The sequence below is a fragment of the Astatotilapia calliptera genome, chromosome 17, assembly GCF_964374335.1.
Source record: "Astatotilapia calliptera chromosome 17, fAstCal68.1, whole genome shotgun sequence".
In the NCBI taxonomy this organism is placed as follows: domain Eukaryota; kingdom Metazoa; phylum Chordata; class Actinopteri; order Cichliformes; family Cichlidae; genus Astatotilapia; species Astatotilapia calliptera.
In genome coordinates, this window is record NC_137438.1 from 14350817 (window position 1) to 14370851 (window position 20035).

The 20035-nt window shown below is 39.1% G+C and overlaps 2 protein-coding genes across 5 annotated transcripts in view; one reads left to right on the forward strand and one right to left on the reverse strand.

Moving 5' to 3' along the window:
• zc3h3 (zinc finger CCCH-type containing 3) overlaps nucleotides 1–1999 on the reverse strand; it is a 77162-nt gene extending 75163 nt beyond the window's left edge. For both annotated transcript variants that reach the window (XM_026147021.2, XM_080291632.1), the window contains exon 1: nucleotides 1850–1999. In XM_026147021.2, coding sequence (XP_026002806.1) covers nucleotides 1850–1895 — 46 coding nt within the window. In that variant the 5' untranslated portion in view covers nucleotides 1896–1999. The remainder of the gene's footprint in view (nucleotides 1–1849) is intronic.
• Nucleotides 1203–12939, forward strand: cyldl (cylindromatosis (turban tumor syndrome), like). 3 transcript variants are annotated; one of them, XM_026147022.2, is made up of 15 exons: nucleotides 2739–3020; nucleotides 3289–3759; nucleotides 4979–5236; nucleotides 6210–6288; nucleotides 6365–6540; nucleotides 6657–6819; nucleotides 7658–7799; nucleotides 8208–8318; nucleotides 8398–8489; nucleotides 8580–8643; nucleotides 8753–8885; nucleotides 9232–9340; nucleotides 9413–9531; nucleotides 11699–11912; nucleotides 11989–12939. In XM_026147022.2, exons 2-15 carry the CDS (start codon nucleotides 3322–3324, stop codon nucleotides 12171–12173), a joined length of 2283 nt encoding a protein of 760 aa, XP_026002807.2. In that variant the 5' UTR covers nucleotides 2739–3020; nucleotides 3289–3321; the 3' UTR covers nucleotides 12174–12939. The 3 variants fall into 3 exon arrangements, with proteins under 3 accessions (XP_080147760.1, XP_026002807.2, XP_080147759.1); XM_080291634.1 differs by lacking the exon at nucleotides 2739–3020 and adding an exon at nucleotides 1203–1334 and having other exon boundaries at nucleotides 8398–8643; XM_080291633.1 differs by having other exon boundaries at nucleotides 8398–8643.
• Nucleotides 12940–20035: the final 7096 nt, after the last annotated feature.

The window sequence follows — 20035 nt, forward strand, 5'->3', positions numbered from 1 at the left end:
GGAGGAATTATAAATTAGTATTTCTGAATTAATTATCAATCCATTGATGAACGCTTTAAACGGAAAAAAATAATTTTCAATAAAAATCTCACTAAAAACATTTTTGAATTCAAAACAAATGTAAAAAATGACTTTCAAATAAAGTAAATGGATTAAAAAAAGCAAATTAGGAATACAAATGTGTTTTTTCTGACATTTAAATAATGACTCTGCTCCTCAATTTCAATTTCCATTTCTTACTAGCTGCTTAATTAACTATTACATTAACTACTTGATTAGCTTCTTCAATTAGCATTTCCATAACTCTTTTGGTCTCTGGTGAAAAAGCAATGTAAGTAAGGAACGCAGTCTGGAGCTCTTTGACTGGTTAGAGAGACACAGGCACTGATAAGGAGAAAGTATTTTTTATTTGTTTTTATGCTTTTAAAAAAAAAATTCCTCACTTTATTATTGTTTAGAACAATCACATATTAGTGACACTGAAGAAAAATAATAATGGGTGAGAGGCGAGTTAATGTTCTGAAAAATACAATTGACAATGTTAAAGTTGTAAATTTCCAAAAAATGAAAAACAGCCAATTTGTCAATAAAAACAAAACGAAATGAAACGAATTTAAGAGAAAATAACTGGGAAAAATATATATCTTCTTTAGTCAATGACATCACTTCACTTTTCCAGGTTAAGCTGGCAGGATTTCCACACACTGAATTCTTAAAATGTATGCCCTCCAATCTGGACTGACAACAACGTCTGTCAGTCTATCTGCGGTTGACTGTGTCCTGAGACCATCTATCACTCTTAATCATCAACTCAAAATACAAATACAGAGGTAGTCAGATAGTAACCATAACACAAAGAAAGCATACAAAAGGAACAAGGAACATGATATTTTGAGTGCTATACCTAAAATATCATGAATCGAAACCAGTCAGAAATTTCTACAGTACCAGAGCCGGTGATATTAGTATAATTATTTTAAGGGAGAAGAAATCTTTTGGGCTTTTTTTTTTTCCCAAAACGTAATTTAAGGATTTAAGGAAATATCATAACACTTTTTACTCATTTAAGCTAAATATGACTGATGACTGGAAACATGACTGGAAACATTCAGATTTTAGGTCCTGGTGACCGTTTACTTCCCCAGTTAATTGTAATATAACAGTGGAACACTATGCAAATCAGCGTCAGAGCATACTGACAACGGAACAGGCTCATAATACTCCATCCTTTACTCGCTGAGTTTACTCTACAGATCCCTATAGGAAATCCTGGAGACTGACCAGTGTCAGGAAGGAAAGAACATCTTTCAAATAACTCTCATTACTTCCTTCGAGTAAGAGACTTGAAAAATCTGTAGCAGTGAGTTTTTTTATGCTTTTCTGGAAGATTATACACTTGTTTTCCGCTCTGTCGCTATGCTATCTAGCAAATTTTTAATACCGGTAACTATTTTAGTACTTTATGTAAATAAATGTACGACTATGCCTTAAAGTTAAGTAATTAAAACCAGGTTTGTTATGGCGCTGTGCTGTCATCACTAGTGCGGGGGACTATAAACAGGACTGAACCTTTATGCTGTTACAGGGAGCTGACACCGACATAAACAGCCATTTACTTGCTTCCAAAGGCAAACAGGAAGCATTCTTCAAAGGACACTAACGGCTCTGTTAAGACACGTGAATATCGTTAAAAAGTATGTTACTGCGTAGAGGTGGCACAACGCTAACTGTTATCCTTCAACAAAACGCGTACGACCGACAAGCTTCAAGCAGCCGTGTTGTGCAAAACAGCCTTTGTTAACCCGCCTGTAACAACTACAATTGTCAACATTTACCGGGAGAGACTTACTTTGTAAAAGGTCAATTTGTCTCTTAAGTGCTTCTCTCTCCTCCATGTTTACGACCACAACCTTTCGTCATTAAATGGCGACGCCCTTAAGAATGACGTATTTCATGTTGGCCAATCACAGTCTGAAGAAAGTCATCGATGTTTATCCTCAGTATTGACTTACAGGCTTGACATTTAACTCAAAGTGGGCCGTAAGAATGAGTAGAATTTTCTTATTTATTTATTTATTTATTTATTTAATTTACTGTTGTGGTGAGCAGAGTTAATTTTATTGGAGACTTAAAATGTTACTAAAACACAATAAACAAAGATAAATGTCTTCAGCTTTATCAAGGCTGTGGTTTCTCTTTGCATGTATATGTAGATGTGTAAGGCCATATGTCTAAATGACTTTGCCTGGTTAAGGCAATGCATGATGCGTGCTTTGAGCAAGAAGAACCAGCTGCCTCCTTTCCAGAAACTACTTTCCGTGCAAAGGACTCCCATTACTGTGCCTGGATTAACCAGGCTTATTCAGACACGTTAATTGTAAGATATTTTTAAATACAATACAACTAAGAGACCACTTTTCTGTATTGATTCTTGTATGGAAATCACAGTGAGAACAAACACAATGACTGAACAAACTATGAACCGACTTTCAGCTACAAAAACAAACAACAATAAAAGGAAGCTCCAAAGGCAGATCACACACCACAAGGTAATTAATTGCCCAGAATTTATCTGATATGCACACATGTATAAAAAAAAACCAAGCTTCAATTTTCATGTACTACATGCAGTCAGCATTCTTGAGGCTGGATTGTCAGATTCAACTGACAAAGCCGTTAGCTGTCTGTAAGACAGTACTAAGGGCTTCATTTCGTAACCTCGCTATCGTTGATGCGCAGCTGGCTGACAACCGATTTGAAAACATTACCGTCATTTCGGGAAGCGTCTCTGTATTTGCGCTTTATAAAGTTTAGAATTCCCTTCGGGGAAGTAGTTTTGGGCCAAAAGTTTATTCGTCTGGTCCAAAAATGTTTCTATGAACTGTCATGAACAAAGTACCAGTGACGCTGCTGCGAAATGAAATGAAAGAGGAAGTGAAAGTTAAGGCAGCTGATTGGACGTAAAACGAAGAGAGAAGACAGAAAGGAAAGCAATCTCTAAAGTTGCTGAATAATTGAAGGTAAAGCTAACGGAGGTTTCTTTATAAATAAATACTCGCTGGAGAGACTGATGCAGACGGTCTGAAGGTTTAGAATTATAAACAATGTTGACTCCGTTTTCAGTTTGAACTCTGCTTATTTGTAGAGTTGACATTGTAGCTCGTTAGCCAGCTAGCTTGAGTGCTGGTGTCAAAATTGATAATAGGTATATTGTTTTTTTGTTTTGTTTTCACACCTGTCTGAACAACACATTTGTGCTGTGTGTGTTTTCTGTGTGTCTCTGTACAGTAGGTACCCCTTTACATCTCCTGGCTCGGCAACATGGCATCAACAGAAAATGTGTACTTCATCTTAACAAAAAAGCCAGAAAGGATCAGTTTTGCAAAAGCTGGAAGTATTGTTTACATGCCTGAAAATAAGTACATCTCAGAAATGAAAAAATCCCCCCCTCCATTAAAGCTACGAATGTGTTTAATGAACTACTCTAGAATAGACTATGACTTGGAGGCCAACGACATGGAGCAGCTGTGTGTAGAGGAAGTTGAGCTGCTGCAGGCACTGCCTGATGAAGCTGAGAGGCTGAGGTGTTTCAGAGAGCGACATGATCTGCAAGCAGCAATGCAACTTGCTATAGGTACTGAAGTGACTGTGGAGGAAGCTGGGAAGAAGCTCAGAGGCATCATTCACTACATTGGACCATTAAAAAAGGCATCTATTTCTTGTCCCATACCAGGATACTTTTTTGGAATCGAACTACAGGTTTGATGTTTTTTTTCTTACTCCTTCTGGCATATCCAGAAGATATACACATATTATAGGTTTCATTTTGGTTTGAGATTTCTGCCTCCAAGCAAAGACAAGTGGTAGTGTTTCAAACTGGGTTTGTTAATATACACACCATACTACTCTACAATTAAATGGCAAGAGCAGGTTTTTGAAGTGATTTGAACATTTATAAACATAAGTAAATAAGACTGAATCATTACCAGATTCATAAATATTTAGACCCATTGGTCAGGACTGGATTAAAGTTCCTTTGAAAGGAGTAAGTCTTTTGAGAATAATCTTACAAGCTTGGCACATTTTCCTCAACTCTCCCTTGTATTTTTCTTTCAAGCTCAGCCCAGTTCTTCAGAAAGCATGAATGCACAGTCATTTAAAATATATATATATATTTTCTGAGAACCTCGTTTGGATTCAGATCCGGAGAAGTTTTCATGGCAATGTGCATCAAGATCCTGAGCACCTAATGGGTGTTAACTCAAACGTACTATGGGTCAAGGTCACGATTGTCATCTCATGGGCAATAACCTGATGAATTGTGATAGATCATGAGCTGGATGAGCTGCCACATTATTGATGTCCCGGTTTAGCTTGGCTGGTCAAGCAGAGCTACAAAGATTTTGAAATGTATCCAGCTGTGAGTAATGGGGGTTGCCATCTTTTTGGGCACTTAAATTGCCACAGAGATTGTCAGATACAATCCTGTCTCACAGACAAATTTAAGTTGTGGAAACATATCAAGGACAACTGACAGAGCCAGTATGAACCATAAAAATGTCTGTATTGTAAAAATGTCTCTAAAGATGATACTTCAACCATTTATTTTTGAATAAATCATTAAAATACCCTCAAATTTGTTTTGGGAGTATTTTAACTTGCTTTGTCATTGTGGAGTGGTGTATGGAGACAACACAAGCAATCCAAAGTTGAAAGGGTGCACTGCTTCATGCTTGAAAAAGCATCAATTTCTTTGTAAGGTCACTATTTTGAATAAGTTTCAAAATGTCTTGTAAAACAGTACACTAATTGAAATCGTATAAATGTAAAAACCTCACAAGCTGAAGCCAGGTGGAGCCATTCAACTCCACAACTGCACAGCATGATTGCAGTTTGCAAAGCAGAACAACTGGTAGAGAAATTTAACTGAGGTCTTGTGTGACATCAGTTTTAATCTGCTCTGCTTCTTTTTCTCCAGGGACCAGACAGAGGAAAGGGCTACTGGGATGGGACCTATGGGGGTGAAAGATATTTCAAGTGTGACAAAAACTGTGGCGTTTTTACCCCATTCAACAGAGTCAGCTCTTTATTACCCCCTGTCCATAAGCCATCCCTACAGTCAGAAAGGCTAGAGTTGGGAGACAGAGTTACTTGCTTCATCGATGATAAATTTCGCTATGGAATGGTGCTGGATTTACTGGAAATAGGTGGACAATGTTTCGTTCAGATTTCCACGGTAAGTAATATTCCATTTTTTTTAATTCCAAAATCATATCAAATGTAATTTTGTGCCATAAATCCACAAAGCTTATTCTACAAAATCAGATTTTTATGTTTTCAAAGAAATAATAACAAATAATAGGGACTAAATAATTACCTGTTTAAATTGTAAGCAAACTCTTTGTTATGAAACACACCTGAGATTTACAGCATCATCATTTCATCTAGTAAAAGTAATCACTTAATTACATTTCTGTTGACAATTTAGAGGAGCTAAAGCATTTACCTTTCCATCCTGGCATCAGCAGCTGTGTGTCTGAACATAAACCAGCATGAGCTACATGTATATGACTTTACTGCTTCAGTTGTGCCATACAGTATGATGTACTACTGGATTGGTGGATTTTGTTTTGTTTACAGATCTCGCTGTAAAATGGGTCTAACTGGCTGAAACCCAGCTTCACATTCTGTGCAGGTCACTCGACTGACAGCTGCTCTGTGTGTGAAAATGACTTTTATAAAATAATGCCTTATTTTTATAATGATTAATAAAAAAAAAAATCACATTTAGGATATTCACTCTACAAAATACATCCATGTGGCAGAACACAAATACAAAGACCACAGTCTTAAGTTACATTCATCAGACTGACTAGTGTTTACTAAATGCTAATGCTAACATTGTCATAGCTAGATTCATAATAGCTTAATGTTTGATCGGAGATGGGGATTCAGAACTCACTGGAGTGAGTAATTTAAATCATGCCATTGTCCCAGAATGGTCCTGTAAAAGTCTGGATCTGAATCCAATTGAAAATAGCAGTGCACTGATAATTATCCTGTCTGATGATATTCTGTCATTTACGTGCTCCTGCTTTTCTTTGAGTTTACAGTTACAACCAAACTTTGTTAAGACTCTCTAAAACTGCTTCAGCAGTAGTAGTGGAGTATAGGACAGTAATATTTCCTTTGTCTGTTGGTGTTTTCAGGACAAAGATGAATCTGGGAAGACGGGGGGTGAAGTTAGAGTTCCATTAGAAGCGGTTATCAAAGGAGAGCTGATTGCAGGTTTGAGGTCTTTTTACATTTGTTTGTTTGTTTTACATTTGCATCATGCCTCAGCCAAACACATTTTTCATTGCAGAGGGAGAGAGCATGGATGTCGACACACCCCCAGAAGCTGATACAGATTATCTCTATATGGGTCTGAGTTTGAACTCTATGGTAGAAGTGACTCTGGGTGAAGGCAACACATATGGAATTATTCGCTGGATAGGCAAGCTGCCTGATCGAAGTGAAACTATGGTTGGCTTGGAACTGGTAAGTCTTTACTCATCATCATTTAAAACTGTTTTGCATATTTATGTTTTAGTTTGCGTTTAATGTTGGGTTAAATTTCAGACATTGGTATAATCAGTCTGTATTCTGATCTGCAGGATGAGAACAAAGGAGTGAGTGATGGTACTTTTAAAGGTCAGCGTTATTTCAAATGTCCTGTGAAGAGAGCCCTGTTTGTGAAGCTGAGCTCATGCCGGCCTGACTCACGCTTTCAGAGCACATCATCCAATCACAATGAGAAAATGCAGCCTGAGGACACTGGTTAGTACAGGATGGACAAACCTACACTCTATGGAAAAATGTATTAGGCCACACCTCTTAAGCTTAATCCTTTGAATTCAAGAGGCCACAGGTATATAAGACTCGAGCACCTAGCCACGCAGTCCGTTTTTCCAAACATTTGTGAAATAATTTGTTGGTCTAAAGCTCTCACTGAACTTGAGTGTAGTACTGTAATAGGATGCCACCACTCCAGCAAGTTTGTGAACTTCTTCCTCTCTCAGATGTTCCATGATCTACTAGAAGTGTTATTGTTGCAAAGAGCATGTGTTTAGGAACCACAGCAATGAAGTGGCTCTGTTGTTTCAAAGTTCTTCTGGCATTAACATCAGCACAAAAACTGTGCCAGGAGCTCCACAGCTGAGCTCCTGTAGATGTAATTAGTGTCCCGGTGCTTTCTTCAATGTAGTTTACATCCAACTGGCCGTGAGTGACCCCTTGTTCACAAAGGATTATTTTATACTGAAAACAGCAAAAAACAAAACAAAACAAACTACATTTTGGTTGAGTTTGAACTTTTCTGGCAGCAGAGGGAGAATTAATTTGCAAAAATTAAGCTTTGTTTCCTTTTACTTACTTGAAACATGCATTTCTATTTTGTCTTTCTCTATACTTGTCTTTTTTTAATATAAAGTATCAGTAGTGTTTACTGTTTGTATTTTTGAAGCATTTTTAGCAGCAGCATCAAATGCAGTGCTCCAGTTGCACATTTGTCCAACAGCTGACTGTAGCATACACTTTACAACAGCCATTTGGACATCTATATCTGTTATCTGTTTATATACATAACCACATATTTGCTGTTTATGTTTTGATTTAGTGGATCAAACAGACCACTGTACAGCTGAGTTGCAGACTGTTCCGCCTATGAGCACAGAGCAGGTTAAGCAGCTTCTGACTGGACGAATGAAGGGGATTCAAGGACACTGTAACTCTTGCTACATGGACGCTGCCCTCTTCAGGTCAGCATAATAAATTATTATCCTGTGGTTTTACAGTTTTAAATAATGCACAGCTTCCCCAACAAACGAATTTACCTGTAATGGCTTTTAGCTAACTAGCTAGCTAGCGTTGACATCATCATCAGTGCAGATGCCTTGTCCTGCTTCTACTGGTTAGAAATTGTTTGATGGTGTCTCCATTTCTACTATATTGTTGGTATACCAGCTACTGCAATTGAATGCTGTACTGTACATTCAATGTGTGGGTACAGAGATGAAACCAGTTGTGCATTTAACATAGCAAAAAACTGCATTTTCAAAGCATACTGAAAGGATTCCAGTCTGACTTTTTATTATATTTTTAAAAATCCATAATGTTAGGGAATGTACAGTTCTTTATGTTAACTTAGTTTCTTTCTTTGCTTTCAGTTTGTTTTCCTGCTCTTCCGTGTTGGACTCCATGTTGTTCAAATCAACAACACCTCAAGATGCCCCAATTCAGAGAACACTGCTCAATGACATAGTCAACCCCCTCCGCAGGTCTGTGTTTTGATCAAATCATCACATGGATTGCATTTTATTTTTGCTGTTATGAAAGTTCTGTGTGTGCCGTTTGCAGTAACGGCTTTGTGGAAGGAAGACACATCATGAAGCTACGACAGCAGCTGCAGAAACATGGCTACAGCCAATCATTCACCACAGATGAGAAGGGTCTGCTTATTTGGGAAAGCTTTTCTGGAAGGCATTTGTTTTGTCTTAAGTGGTTGAGTTTGAAGTATTCATGTTACTTTTGTCTTTCAGATCCAGAGGAGTTCCTCAGTGTCATCATGCACCACATCCTCGCCCTGGATCCTCTGCTAAAACTGTACACTTACTATAGCTAAATTACTGTCTCCTGCTGTACTGTATAGTATAATGCATTTTGAGACTCATACCTGGAATGCAGACTATTCTTGTGTGTTCTCCCATTTTAGATCAGCTGCAGGTAAAGTGCAGGAGAGTTACTGCTATCAGATTTTCCTGGACCAGAACCACAGACTAGTTCTGCCAACAGTGCAGCAGCTACTAGAACATTCCTTCCACAGTGCAGGTCTTAAGCTGGCAGAGGTGAGAGCACTTCATTGTTAGGCACAAACTTTAAAGTCCCACTTTCACTTTTGTTTTATTGCTTAACAAATTAAAAATATAACGATATTTATCAGAATAGGACAATCCTGTATTATAATATTTCAGTTACCAAAAAAATGGAAACTGTTTTTTTCCCCCCACAGATTAATCCAAAAATGATTTAGCTGTTTTCTCACAGACATGTAATAGACAGACTTGTAATGGTTGGTTCTCCAGTAGATGGCTCTGTGGGGAAGCTTTCTGAGCAGACCACCTGGAATCTGATCACTTGAGCGTATTCAGTCTGTGTGGTCTTTCATCTTATTTCATCGTACCATCACTCCAGGTGCCGTCCTGCCTCATCCTCCAGATGCCTCGCTTTGGGAAGAAATTCAAGATGTTTGACAAAATCATCCCCTCTCTGGAGCTGGATGTCACTGACCTCCTCTCTGAAGGTCAGATTAAGAATACAAACTCACAGCGACTAAATTTAACACAGTGAATACAACGCACGGTGTGTTTTTCAGGTCCCCAGCAGTGCATGCTGTGTGGAACCCTGGCACAGGTTGAGTGCGTCGACTGTTTTAAAGATCCCCTTTTCAGCCCGACAGGATTCAAAGTCTTCTGCGAGAAGTGTTCAAAACAGGTTTGTCACATTGTTTTAACACCTGAATCATTTTGTTTGTCTTTGGCTTAATTTGTCACGGTAGAGGGAATGTATTGACGTCATTTCTCCATGTGAAACCTCCCACCTCACCACAGTTTCATCAGATTTAGCTGCTATTAGGAGGTAGGACTCAGATATAGAGAGGAAACAAATTAAATCACAATCAAGGCTGATCTGTACTGCAAACAAGTGGTCTGTCAGTGTTGAACATGCACTAAAACTAGAACTTTGACTTAATATAGGTCATCAAATTTTAGACCGAAATCCCAGTTGGTTTGAGAGATATTTGTTAGCTACCTGTTCAGATTTTTTTTATTATTACTGTATAATTATTGTGTATAATATTGTGTATTTATCTGGCTTTGCAACACATGGTGTTGTTTTGCTTGTCTATATATAAAAATCTATGCTTGGCTGCTTTCTGAATCAGTTTGTGCACTGAATTGAACAGCAGCTAATTAACTCTGCTCTTGGTGCATTACATCACCTGCTCACCGTCTGCTGTTTAACTGTTGGTCCTAGTAAGTACTGCTGAAACACTATATCAGTTCAGTGGCATACTATCAAGCCTCTAAATGAAACACTGTGCGAAAATTTGAATATTTTATGAAATATTTAAATTAATTTTTGTCAGACATCAACTAGTGTAGGCTAGTGTATGTGAAGTCTTCCTCCTTTCCTCTTATACATACAGATAGCAAATGAAGGACGTACACAGATAACTAGGTCATCCACTTAAGTAGTGCGTGACTAGAGCTGTGCCTTGTCATGTTGTTGAATACATACATTTTTACATGATATAAAAATGTCACATCACAATATCTGTGATATAGCAACACCATGACTACAATGACTGAAGCCCAAACATATTTAACAGTGAGAGCTGAGTGTGAGGCTCTGATGATGATTTAGTAAAAAGCACAATGCTCTGCAAAATGTGCAAGAAAGCTCTTCTGGAGCACCTGCTAGCACTCCATTCAGGAAGAGCAAACTGGATGGTGGTAAACGAATGCTGTAAGCAGCTGATCAAGGAAAAATATTTCTCAATTTCAATTTTATTATTGAATTTATTTGTTGTATTTTCAATTAGCTCTGTAACATCAAGTGGATGATATTTGGTAAATGAGTTTTTGTGACTTCAGCAACATCGGTGTCATAGTTTTTGCCAGAAAAACCTAAATACATCTAACAATACACTTTTAAGCAATAAATTGCAAACATGTTATTTGAATCAAATTTGATACAAATCAAAACTCATAAATAAAAAATTATATATATTTTTTATTTGTTAGAAGTTTCGCTAAACACACCACTTTCAAAAATTTTGAATTTTTCAGCATATATTAGAAGGTTCAGGCTTTGCAGTCTCTCTTAAAACACTGCTTCAGCTCATGTTTTATCCATTTTCGCCGTCTTCTTCTTCTTCCCAGATGGTCTAATTTGTCTCTGCCAATAAACCATCAACATATATTTTTATTGAGACCAATTTAGCCCTCATGCTACATTTTTGCACAGGGCTGATGTGCTTTGGGACCTGTAATGCGTATTTTTTTTTTCCCAGTTGTTGTTAGTGGCCTCTCCAGTGTTTCTCTTTTCTGTCTTCTCTTTCCCCTGATCCTCCAGCCTAGGAAAATGTCCCACTGGGTATTTCATTGGAATTGAAAGAATCTGAGGCTTTAAACTTTTAATGGTGCCCCAGTGCTTGTTTGGTTTTGGGAACTAAAGGAGCATTTGGACGCAGAGATAGCTAATAATGTCATACTTTAGCTAGGCTAAAGCTGTTTGGGGAGATGTGTTTTGTCCTGTTTCGTGTTGGTAGTCTCTCTGTGCTCCTCTTTTCTCTCTTCTCATTCCTTCCATCATTCACCCTGGTTCTGGTGGAGGTCTCTTCCTGTTTTAACAAAAAACTTTATTTCCCTCATGTTGTCACCAAATGCTTGCTCATCGGTGATTGATTGTAGGGATTGTGTCTATACTATTATAGGATCTTTATTTACAACATTATAGAGTTGTCTCAAATATCTCCTTTGGTTTAGGGATCATTTATAGACAATGAACTAAAGTTACTAATGTGAAATTTAACAGTGGCTACATAGATATAAAATAGTGACTATTTACAGGTCTAATAGTGTGTATGTGTTTTCAGGTGCACTCCCATCCTCAGCGTCGCAGCCATAAACCAGCATCCCTGGAAATCCCAAAGGGTTATGTTGGACGTAAAAACCCTCACACTATGATCAGAGACAAAATGGAGCTGTTCGCTGTGCTCTGCATCGAGACAAGCCACTATGTGTCCTTCGTCAAATATGGACCAAACACTGAGGACTGGATCTTCTTCGACAGCATGGCAGACAGACAGGGTAAGCGGGATATTTAATATGCATACACAAGTTAGCTCTGAGTGCATTTTGGCTCACTTGTGTGTATTGCGTTCAGGAGAGATGGATGGCTACAACATTCCAGAGGTGCAGCCCTGCCCCGAGGTTGGTGAATACCTGGAAATGTCCCCCTCCGAGCTGGCCAACCAGGCACCTCGAGATATGAAAGGTGTAGCAAAGCGTCTCTTCTGTGATGCCTACATGTACCTGTACCAAAGCACCACTATGTGCCTCTATCGCTGATGGAACTTGAGCACACTGGACGTTTTGCTATTTGTGTAATTTCTTTTTGCTGCATTGTTTTTTTTTTTCTTTTGTTAACATGCAAATATCTTAAATGTGTGTGTGTGGTGCTTGGGTGCTGGAAAAAAATTATAGCGACAATAATTTTCTAATATGGCATGAAGTAGAGGATAAACTGACATTGCTTTCTAAGTAATTTGCACTATAATCTGAAGAAAATAATTACTGGCTTGCAGCATGTGTTGGGCATAAATTACATATTGCACTGTAAAAATAGTTTTACAGTTTACTGCTGATGTTTGTAATTACTTTAAATTTTATTTACAACTTGTATAGTGAAAGTAAATGAGTTTTGCTGATGAAAAACCCTTCAAAGTAGACAGTAGTGATGATTCAGTACGGTTCATTAAGAATACCATCTAACCAGCTCTATTTTAAAAGCTTATGTTATATGCTGCTGTTATTTTGGCATCAGATTTGGATGTTGGCTGGATTTCTTTATATATTTAGATTTATTTTTTTTATCTTCTGGTATTTAAATTTCACACCTGAAAATGAAACAATGATTTTATTCTTGACAAAGATGTTTCTGTGAGCAACCTAAGAGACGAAAAGATGTTGGGAATAATATCACAGTGGAAAACTGTGCTTGACTGGCTGCTTGGGAGTCCTGGTTGAACTTGTGACCTTTTTCTATTTTTTACTATTACTACTTCTGATATTCAGTAAAATAGATGTCATAAATAAATAAATGCAATCAATAAAACCTTTCATCATCTGTCTTTACTAAAAGAGTTGGACATACAGTGTGCTGATACACATACAGCTTCACAACTATGCAAACTCCACCAACCACGCATCAACCATTTTACCCCAGTGACCGGTGATTTCCAGGCATTTTCTGACTAGTGTCTAGGCCTGTTCAACTGACACCGTATTCAGGAATTTTAACATGTGAGTCCATGAGGACTGATTTCCTTTTGGAACCAGCCTCAACTATCCATTAGAGGAGATTCACTTTTTGGTACTTCATTTTAAGCTTCAGTTGTTGCCACTTCGTGTATTTTCTGTTGTCATGTTTTGGTTTTCAAGAGTGCAGGGAAGTGTGTTCTTCCTTGATGAACAAACTGCTATGCCTCAAGAGTTGGCGGTTTGTCTTGTAATCGGAAGGTTGCCAGTTCGAGCCCTGGCTCTGACAGTCTTGGTCGTTGTGTCCTTGGGCAAGACACTTCACCCGTTGCCTACTGGTGGTGGTCAGAGGGCCCGGTGGCGCCAGTGTCCAGCAGCCTCGCCTCTGTCAGTGCGCCCCAGGGCAGCTGTGGCTACAATGTAGCTTGCCATCACCAGTGTGTGAATGTGTGTGTGAATGAGTGGATGATTGAATGTCGTGTAAAGCACTTTGTGGTCCTTAGGGACTAAGTAAAGCGCTATACAAATACAGGCCATTTACCATTTAAAAACATTTCCACCTCTGTTTCTTTCTCCCAAGAGTAAGCTTGCATGCATAAGTCTTGACACATTTTTGTTTCTTTTCTTTTTTTCCACTTTGAGCCTGAACATAGTCTCACAGGATGTAAAATATTTTTTTTAATATCACACAGCATGTTCAAAAGGTTAACTTGTGTTATCTCTTTAAATTATTCCTTTCATATTGTTCTTTTCACACAATAAATAGCCATACTGTTATTCACGTTTCCTTCACTGTCAGTGCTCTCATTAACAATGCTTTTCTTTCTGACTTCATTGATGTTAGTGTTTCTTTTAGTGAATAAAAAAAATAGTGGAACGCAGAACGAGCAGGGAAATAACACCTCAGAGTCTTACAGTCAGATCCTAGCTGGAATCTAAAATGCCTGTTGTAACTACATGGACAACAAAATACTGCTATTGTTGACCTTGAGGTGTACTTGGCAGTCCAACAACCGCCGCTTCACTCAGTTCATCAGTCCAACTCTGCGCGTACTACTACTTGCTGTGATGTGAATACACGCAAGTTTTCTTCCATTAAAGTGCAAGCGTCTCCTCAGCTCTGACTCCTATCTCATCTTTCTTTCAGTCGGTGCCTAACTGGATATTTGTCTTCGTTCCGGATGCTTTTGATCCTGCTGCCTACCGTGCTTCCCCTTCATCTTGCTGTGATCAGCTCTCTGAATGACCTCTACATTAGTTAGGAGTGCTGCGCTGAGCTGTGCTTTGTGATGAGTCGGATTCTTTGGTATACTCGAGGGCACGGATGGCTGCAGCAGTTAGGGCAGCCTTGAGTCCTAATACATGGCCCTGCAACTCAACAGCACAGGCTCCTTATAGTCAAACATACTCAGCATATTCAAGCATATTTGCTATTATGCAAAAAAGTATAGATTCTGCAAGTGTGTGTTTACATAAAGGAGACAGTTGTGCTTGTCTGAGCAGCATAGTTGAACTGTTCCTAGGCTTTTTGAAAGAAGCTATTGACTGCATAATAAAACACACAGAACCTAAAGCAGCAGACCTTTTTCCTATCAAAGCCAGCATAACATTTCTAGTCATGCTATGCTGGAGAAAAACAATGATCAGACAATCTCGAGTTATGCGCTTGCTAGGGATGGTAATTGATAGGGGTTTAATGATACTAATGCCATTATCGAATATGCTTATTGATTCAATTATTTTTTTTATCAATTGCCATATGGTTTCTTGACCAAGTTTTATATAAGGAAACGAGTAAACGCCAGCTACTGGTAGACAGAGCAGTCAGCTGAGACTGCAAGACTAGTCTAACTAACCTGTGCACTGCCTGGATTGATTACAAGAAGGCCTATGACTCTATTGCCCCATACCTGGATCCTGGAATGCCTAGAATTGTAAGAGATAAGATAAGATAGAACTTTATTAATCCCTCGGGTGGGTTCCTCTGGGAAATTCGACTTCCAAAAAGCACAGCAACGACCGAAGTTACAGTTACAGAATTGTTATATATATATATATATATATATATATATATATATATATATATATATATATACACACACACACACACACACACACACACACACACACACACACACACACACACACATATAAATACAGAGACAAATATAAATAAAATATACAAAGGGGATAAATAGAATAAATAGGAATAAAAAATAAAAATACAAGTGAATTGCACATTTCAAGTATTGAGTCTATTGCACCGTTGACTATTTACAAAAGTATTGCACAAAAGGTATTGCACAGTGAGGTGAAGAGGCACTACAGCTTAGTTGTTCCCCCCTCCTTTGTCCTCCTGTTTCCCCTCCCTCTCCCCTCCAGAGAGGAGTTAAACAGTTTGATGGCGTGTGGGACAAAGGAGTTTTTAAGTCTGTTAGTTCTTGTCTTGGGGAGAAGCAACCTGTCACTGAACAGACTCTTCTGATTGTTTATGGCCGTGTGCATGCCCAGCATTGTTCATAATGTCCAGCAGTTTCTTTAATGTCCTTTTCTCTGCCACTGTCACCAGAGTGTCCAGCTTCATGCCGACCACAGAGCTAGCCTTCCTGATCAGTTTCTCCAGCCTGGATGAGTCCCTCTTTGCTGTGCTGCTCCCCCAGCACACCACAGCATAGAAAAGTACTCCAGCAACCACCGACTGGTAAAACATCCTCAGGAGCTTCCTGCAGATAACAAGGACCCAACATCAACAGGACCCTAAGAGCCTTCTTCAGGAACTCAATGAGGATGTGGCAGACAACACTAGAGGCCAACTTCAAGCCCATAGCACAAGCCAGTGCAGGATCTGCCAAGGAGATGTGCTGTCCCACTGATGTTCTGCCTGAAGCCCCTCAGTGAGATCATTGGCAAGACTGACTATGTATCCCTACTACGGAACAGAGTAATTGTCCTGAGGTCTAAATGGGAGACGCCCCCTAGGGTGGTCGAGAATGACCAAGCTAAGATCCTGTGGGACTTCCAGATACAGGTGGACAAAATGGTGATGGCTAATTAACTGGACATAGTAGTGGTGGACAAGCAGAGGAAAAGGTCTGTAATGATAGATGTAGTAATACCGAATGACAGCAACATCAGGAAAAAGGAACAGGAGAAGCTGGAGAAGAACCAAGGGCTCAGAGAAGAGCTGGAGAAGTTGTGCAGGCTGAAGTTAACAGTGTTCCAAGTTGTAATTGGAGCACTTGGTGCAGTGACCCCCAAGCTAGGTGATTGGCTCCAGCAGATCTTGGGAAAGATACTGCGCAAGAACCCTCCCAGGCCTCTGGTAGAGGACCCGAGCTTGAAGGATAAAGTCCGCCTGCAGGGGCGAAAGGGGAATTTACTGTATATATAGGTGGTGTGAATTATTAAGGGGGAAAAATCCAAACCTACATGGCCCTGTGTGAAAAAACAACGACTCAGCAACGACTGACAGAAAAGTGGAACAGTGGTGAACCTTCCTAGGAGTGGACTGCAGGACTCACTTGCCTCAGTTAAGGTCAGTGTTCATGACTCCACCATAAGATTAGGCAAAAATGGCCTGTATGGCAGAGTTCCAAGATAAAAAAAAAACTACTGCCCAGCAAAAGGAACGTAAAGGCTCATCTCAGTTTTGCCAGAAAACATTTTGCTGATCCCAAGGATGTTTGGGAAAATACTCTGTGGATTGATGACGTTTGGAAGGTGTGTGTCCCATAACATGTGGCTAAAAGTAACATAGCATTTCAGCAAGGGAACATACCAACAGTAAAATATGGTGGTGATAGTGTGATGGGCTAGGGCTATTTTGCCCTAACCCATCACACTAAACCACACCAAACCTTTTGCTGAATGTTTGCTGTGGTAAATGCACCATGAATTCTACTGTCTACCAAAACATCCTGAAGGAGAATGTCCAGCGATCTGTTTGTGACCTCAAGCTGAAGCACACCTCAGGTCTGCAGCAGGACAATGATCCCAAATACACATCAGAACGTCCACCTTTGAATGGCTTAAGAGAAACAAAATGAAGACTTTGGAGGGGCCAAGTCAAAGTCCTGACCTGAATCCAATTGAGATGCTGTGACATAACCTTAAAAAGGTGGTTTATGCTCAGAAACACTCCAATGTGGTTGAATTATAACAAATCTGCAAAGATGAGTGGGCCAAAATTCTTTCACAGGGCTGTAAACGACTCTTGCCAGTTATTGCAAATGCTTGATTACAGTTGTTGCTGCAAAAGGTGGCCCAACCTATTATTAGGTTTAGGGGTCAATTTTTCACACAGAGTCATGTTTGTTTGGATTTTCCCCCCCTTAATAATAAACACCTTCATTTAGAAATTGCATTTTTTGTTTATTCGTGCTATGTTTGTCTAATATTTAAATTTGTTTGATGATCTGAAAGTGTGACAAACATACAAAAACAGGAAATCAGGAAGGGGGCAAACACTTTATTCACATCACTGTATGGACAAACAAGGACTACTGAAATTGATGCGTCCTTTTTGTTTTATTTTAATAAATGGTTTAAATTTATCAGCTGGATGACATTCTCTTCTTTGCTGATACCTAGAAAAGACAGGGCCAGATCTCACCTCGCGCTACATTCAGTGGTGGTTAAATGAGATTCTTCTTCAGTATTTTATCTATTGTACATATTAACCGGCATCTGTGTGTGGACAGCAGAGAAAGAATTTCATTGTACAGAGAAATGCTTTTTCTTGGTACACATAACAATAAACGCTTTGAATCTTCAGTGGCTGCCATGCAAGCCTGAGTAGACAAACACTGTCCACCATTACTAATATAGCACTACACTCTGTAAAACATGGTGTTTACTGGTTATCCTTTTCCGATCTGAACACATTCATCTTCTCTGTGTTTAGTCAGGAAGCTTCCAACAGGAAGAACACCAAATATCCTTCTTAATTGACTGGAAATCGCTGTGATGTCTTTCTCCTGAGCCTCTTGACAGCAGGATATGACGAATCAGCGAGAGTCACATCATGAAGGACTTACTGTGTCATTTCAGCTTCATTCTGTCTTAATGTATTTTTATTTTTTATTAAACTGTAATATTTTTTATTTTATTTTATACATTAGAGTTTTTCAAATTCTGATTATGCCAGTTTTTGGCCACTTTTCTTTAAATAAATCACTTACTTAACACCTGCATTAAAGGCTTTACGTACATCAGCATTCGGCTGTGAGTCCCACATTTAATACAAAAAGTTCCTCTTCACCCATGAGAAAAAGGCTTTTATTGCTCCCTGTCTCCATAGCACGTCAGTTATGGCTTTCATACCCATATGCTCTTCCAATTACTTATCAGTATTAACATTCATAAATGTGTCATTAGAGCACACATGCTGGCCTAATACAGTGTTCTTTATGGGTTGGGAAGGTTTTGGCTGTCATCCCAGCCTGACATTCATCCGCAACAGTGGATGTGATGATCTTTAGATAATTTTTTTAATTTGTATGTCAGCTCCTGTGGGACTCTGATCTGCATCCATCTATAAACACTATTGGCTGGCGATGTTACATCTGCATAATTTAACGATGGAAAGGTTAACTCTAGCCCTGTAATTTGCAGCTTCAATTTTTCTTTCCCCTGAGTGGTTTATATGTCTCTGTTCGCCTTTAGTCTTCAGCAAACACCCATGACAGCTGAGATTTGTGAGGGGAGTGAACTGTGTGTGATGCAGAAGATTGAAAACAGGCTGTAGAAAGTTGGTGCGTGAAATCTGATAAAGGAAGCATGTTGTGTGTATATCATACTCAGGGAGAACCTTCCCAGTGGGGCTGTAGCTGATTTATCCATCACAATAAACCCAGAGATGAGTTTAACCATAATGGGACCAAGGGATGTGGCTTTTAGTGAGACACCAAAGATCGATCCCCCACAGACTGCAGATCCTCGATGCAACTGGTGGCTTACTGGTAATTTCCTACTTAATGTGTCATGCGAATAACGCAGCCACTGATTTGCAACCTTAATATTGCTGCTTTGAGGGACATGCATTTAGTCAAAGGTGCATTCTTGTTTCAAAGGCAGAACCATGAAAATCTCTGTGAATTAGGTCTGGAATGAAAAAGACTCTCCTGACTGATCTGTTACATCTGCCAAATGAAGAAATAAAATTGAAGAAAACAATCAGAAAGCACTAACCTCTACCAACACTGTAGAATCATCTCAAAATGTTATTGTACTTGAGTACATTTTGGGAGGCTTTTAGTCATTCTAGTGACATTAGTTTGCCCGTGGTAATGTTAGCTGGTGCACCGTTGTGGTGCAGGTGTATACACGATCTTCTGCTTTGCATTAAGGATCACCACCTGGGGACATTTGACTCTTTCTCTTGTCCTTGTCCCTCCAAATGGCCACGGCCTTCCTATATGTTCACTTCTAATTCAGTCCAGGCTTGGCACTCACAACACTAATCTCGGCATCTTTAACTGAGATACTTCCAGCTCTCACCAAACATTCCTTTCACTAATAATATTTTTCTTTTTCTTTTGTTTTCAATTTCAATTTCATTTTATATTTCTAATAAAACATTGCCCAGACTTTTCCCTAAATCGGGATCAATTTGCTACAGCCTTTCTAAAGTACTTTGGGCAACTGTAAAGAATAAAGTGTATTATTGCTTTCTTAAAACCAACACATCAAGATACAGCAAAAGTAAATTAGCTCTCTGAGAGCTAAACCATCATAGGTGGTAACCCAAACCCTAGCCCCTATGCATTTTTTCTATTTGTTTCAGTTAGAATTATTACTTTCTATATTGCTAGGACTTAGAAAAACATACATCCTTCCAATTTCTTATCCAATTTAGGGTCGAAGGGGGGTCAAAGCCAGTCCCAGCTTACATGGGGTGAGGGGCAGGGTGTGCCCTGGACTTGTCACCAGTCTGTTGCAGGAATAACGCAGAA

Coding starts and splice junctions, on each gene's coding strand:
- cyldl (XM_080291634.1), top strand. CDS start 3,322: ATGGCATCAACAGAAAATGTGTACTTCATCTTAACAAAAAAGCCAGAA. Junction 6,820..7,657: donor AATGCAGCCTGAGGACACTG/GTTAGTACAGGA, acceptor GTTTTGATTTAG/TGGATCAAACAGACCACTGT. Junction 8,644..8,752: donor CTGGATCCTCTGCTAAAACT/GTACACTTACTA, acceptor CTCCCATTTTAG/ATCAGCTGCAGGTAAAGTGC.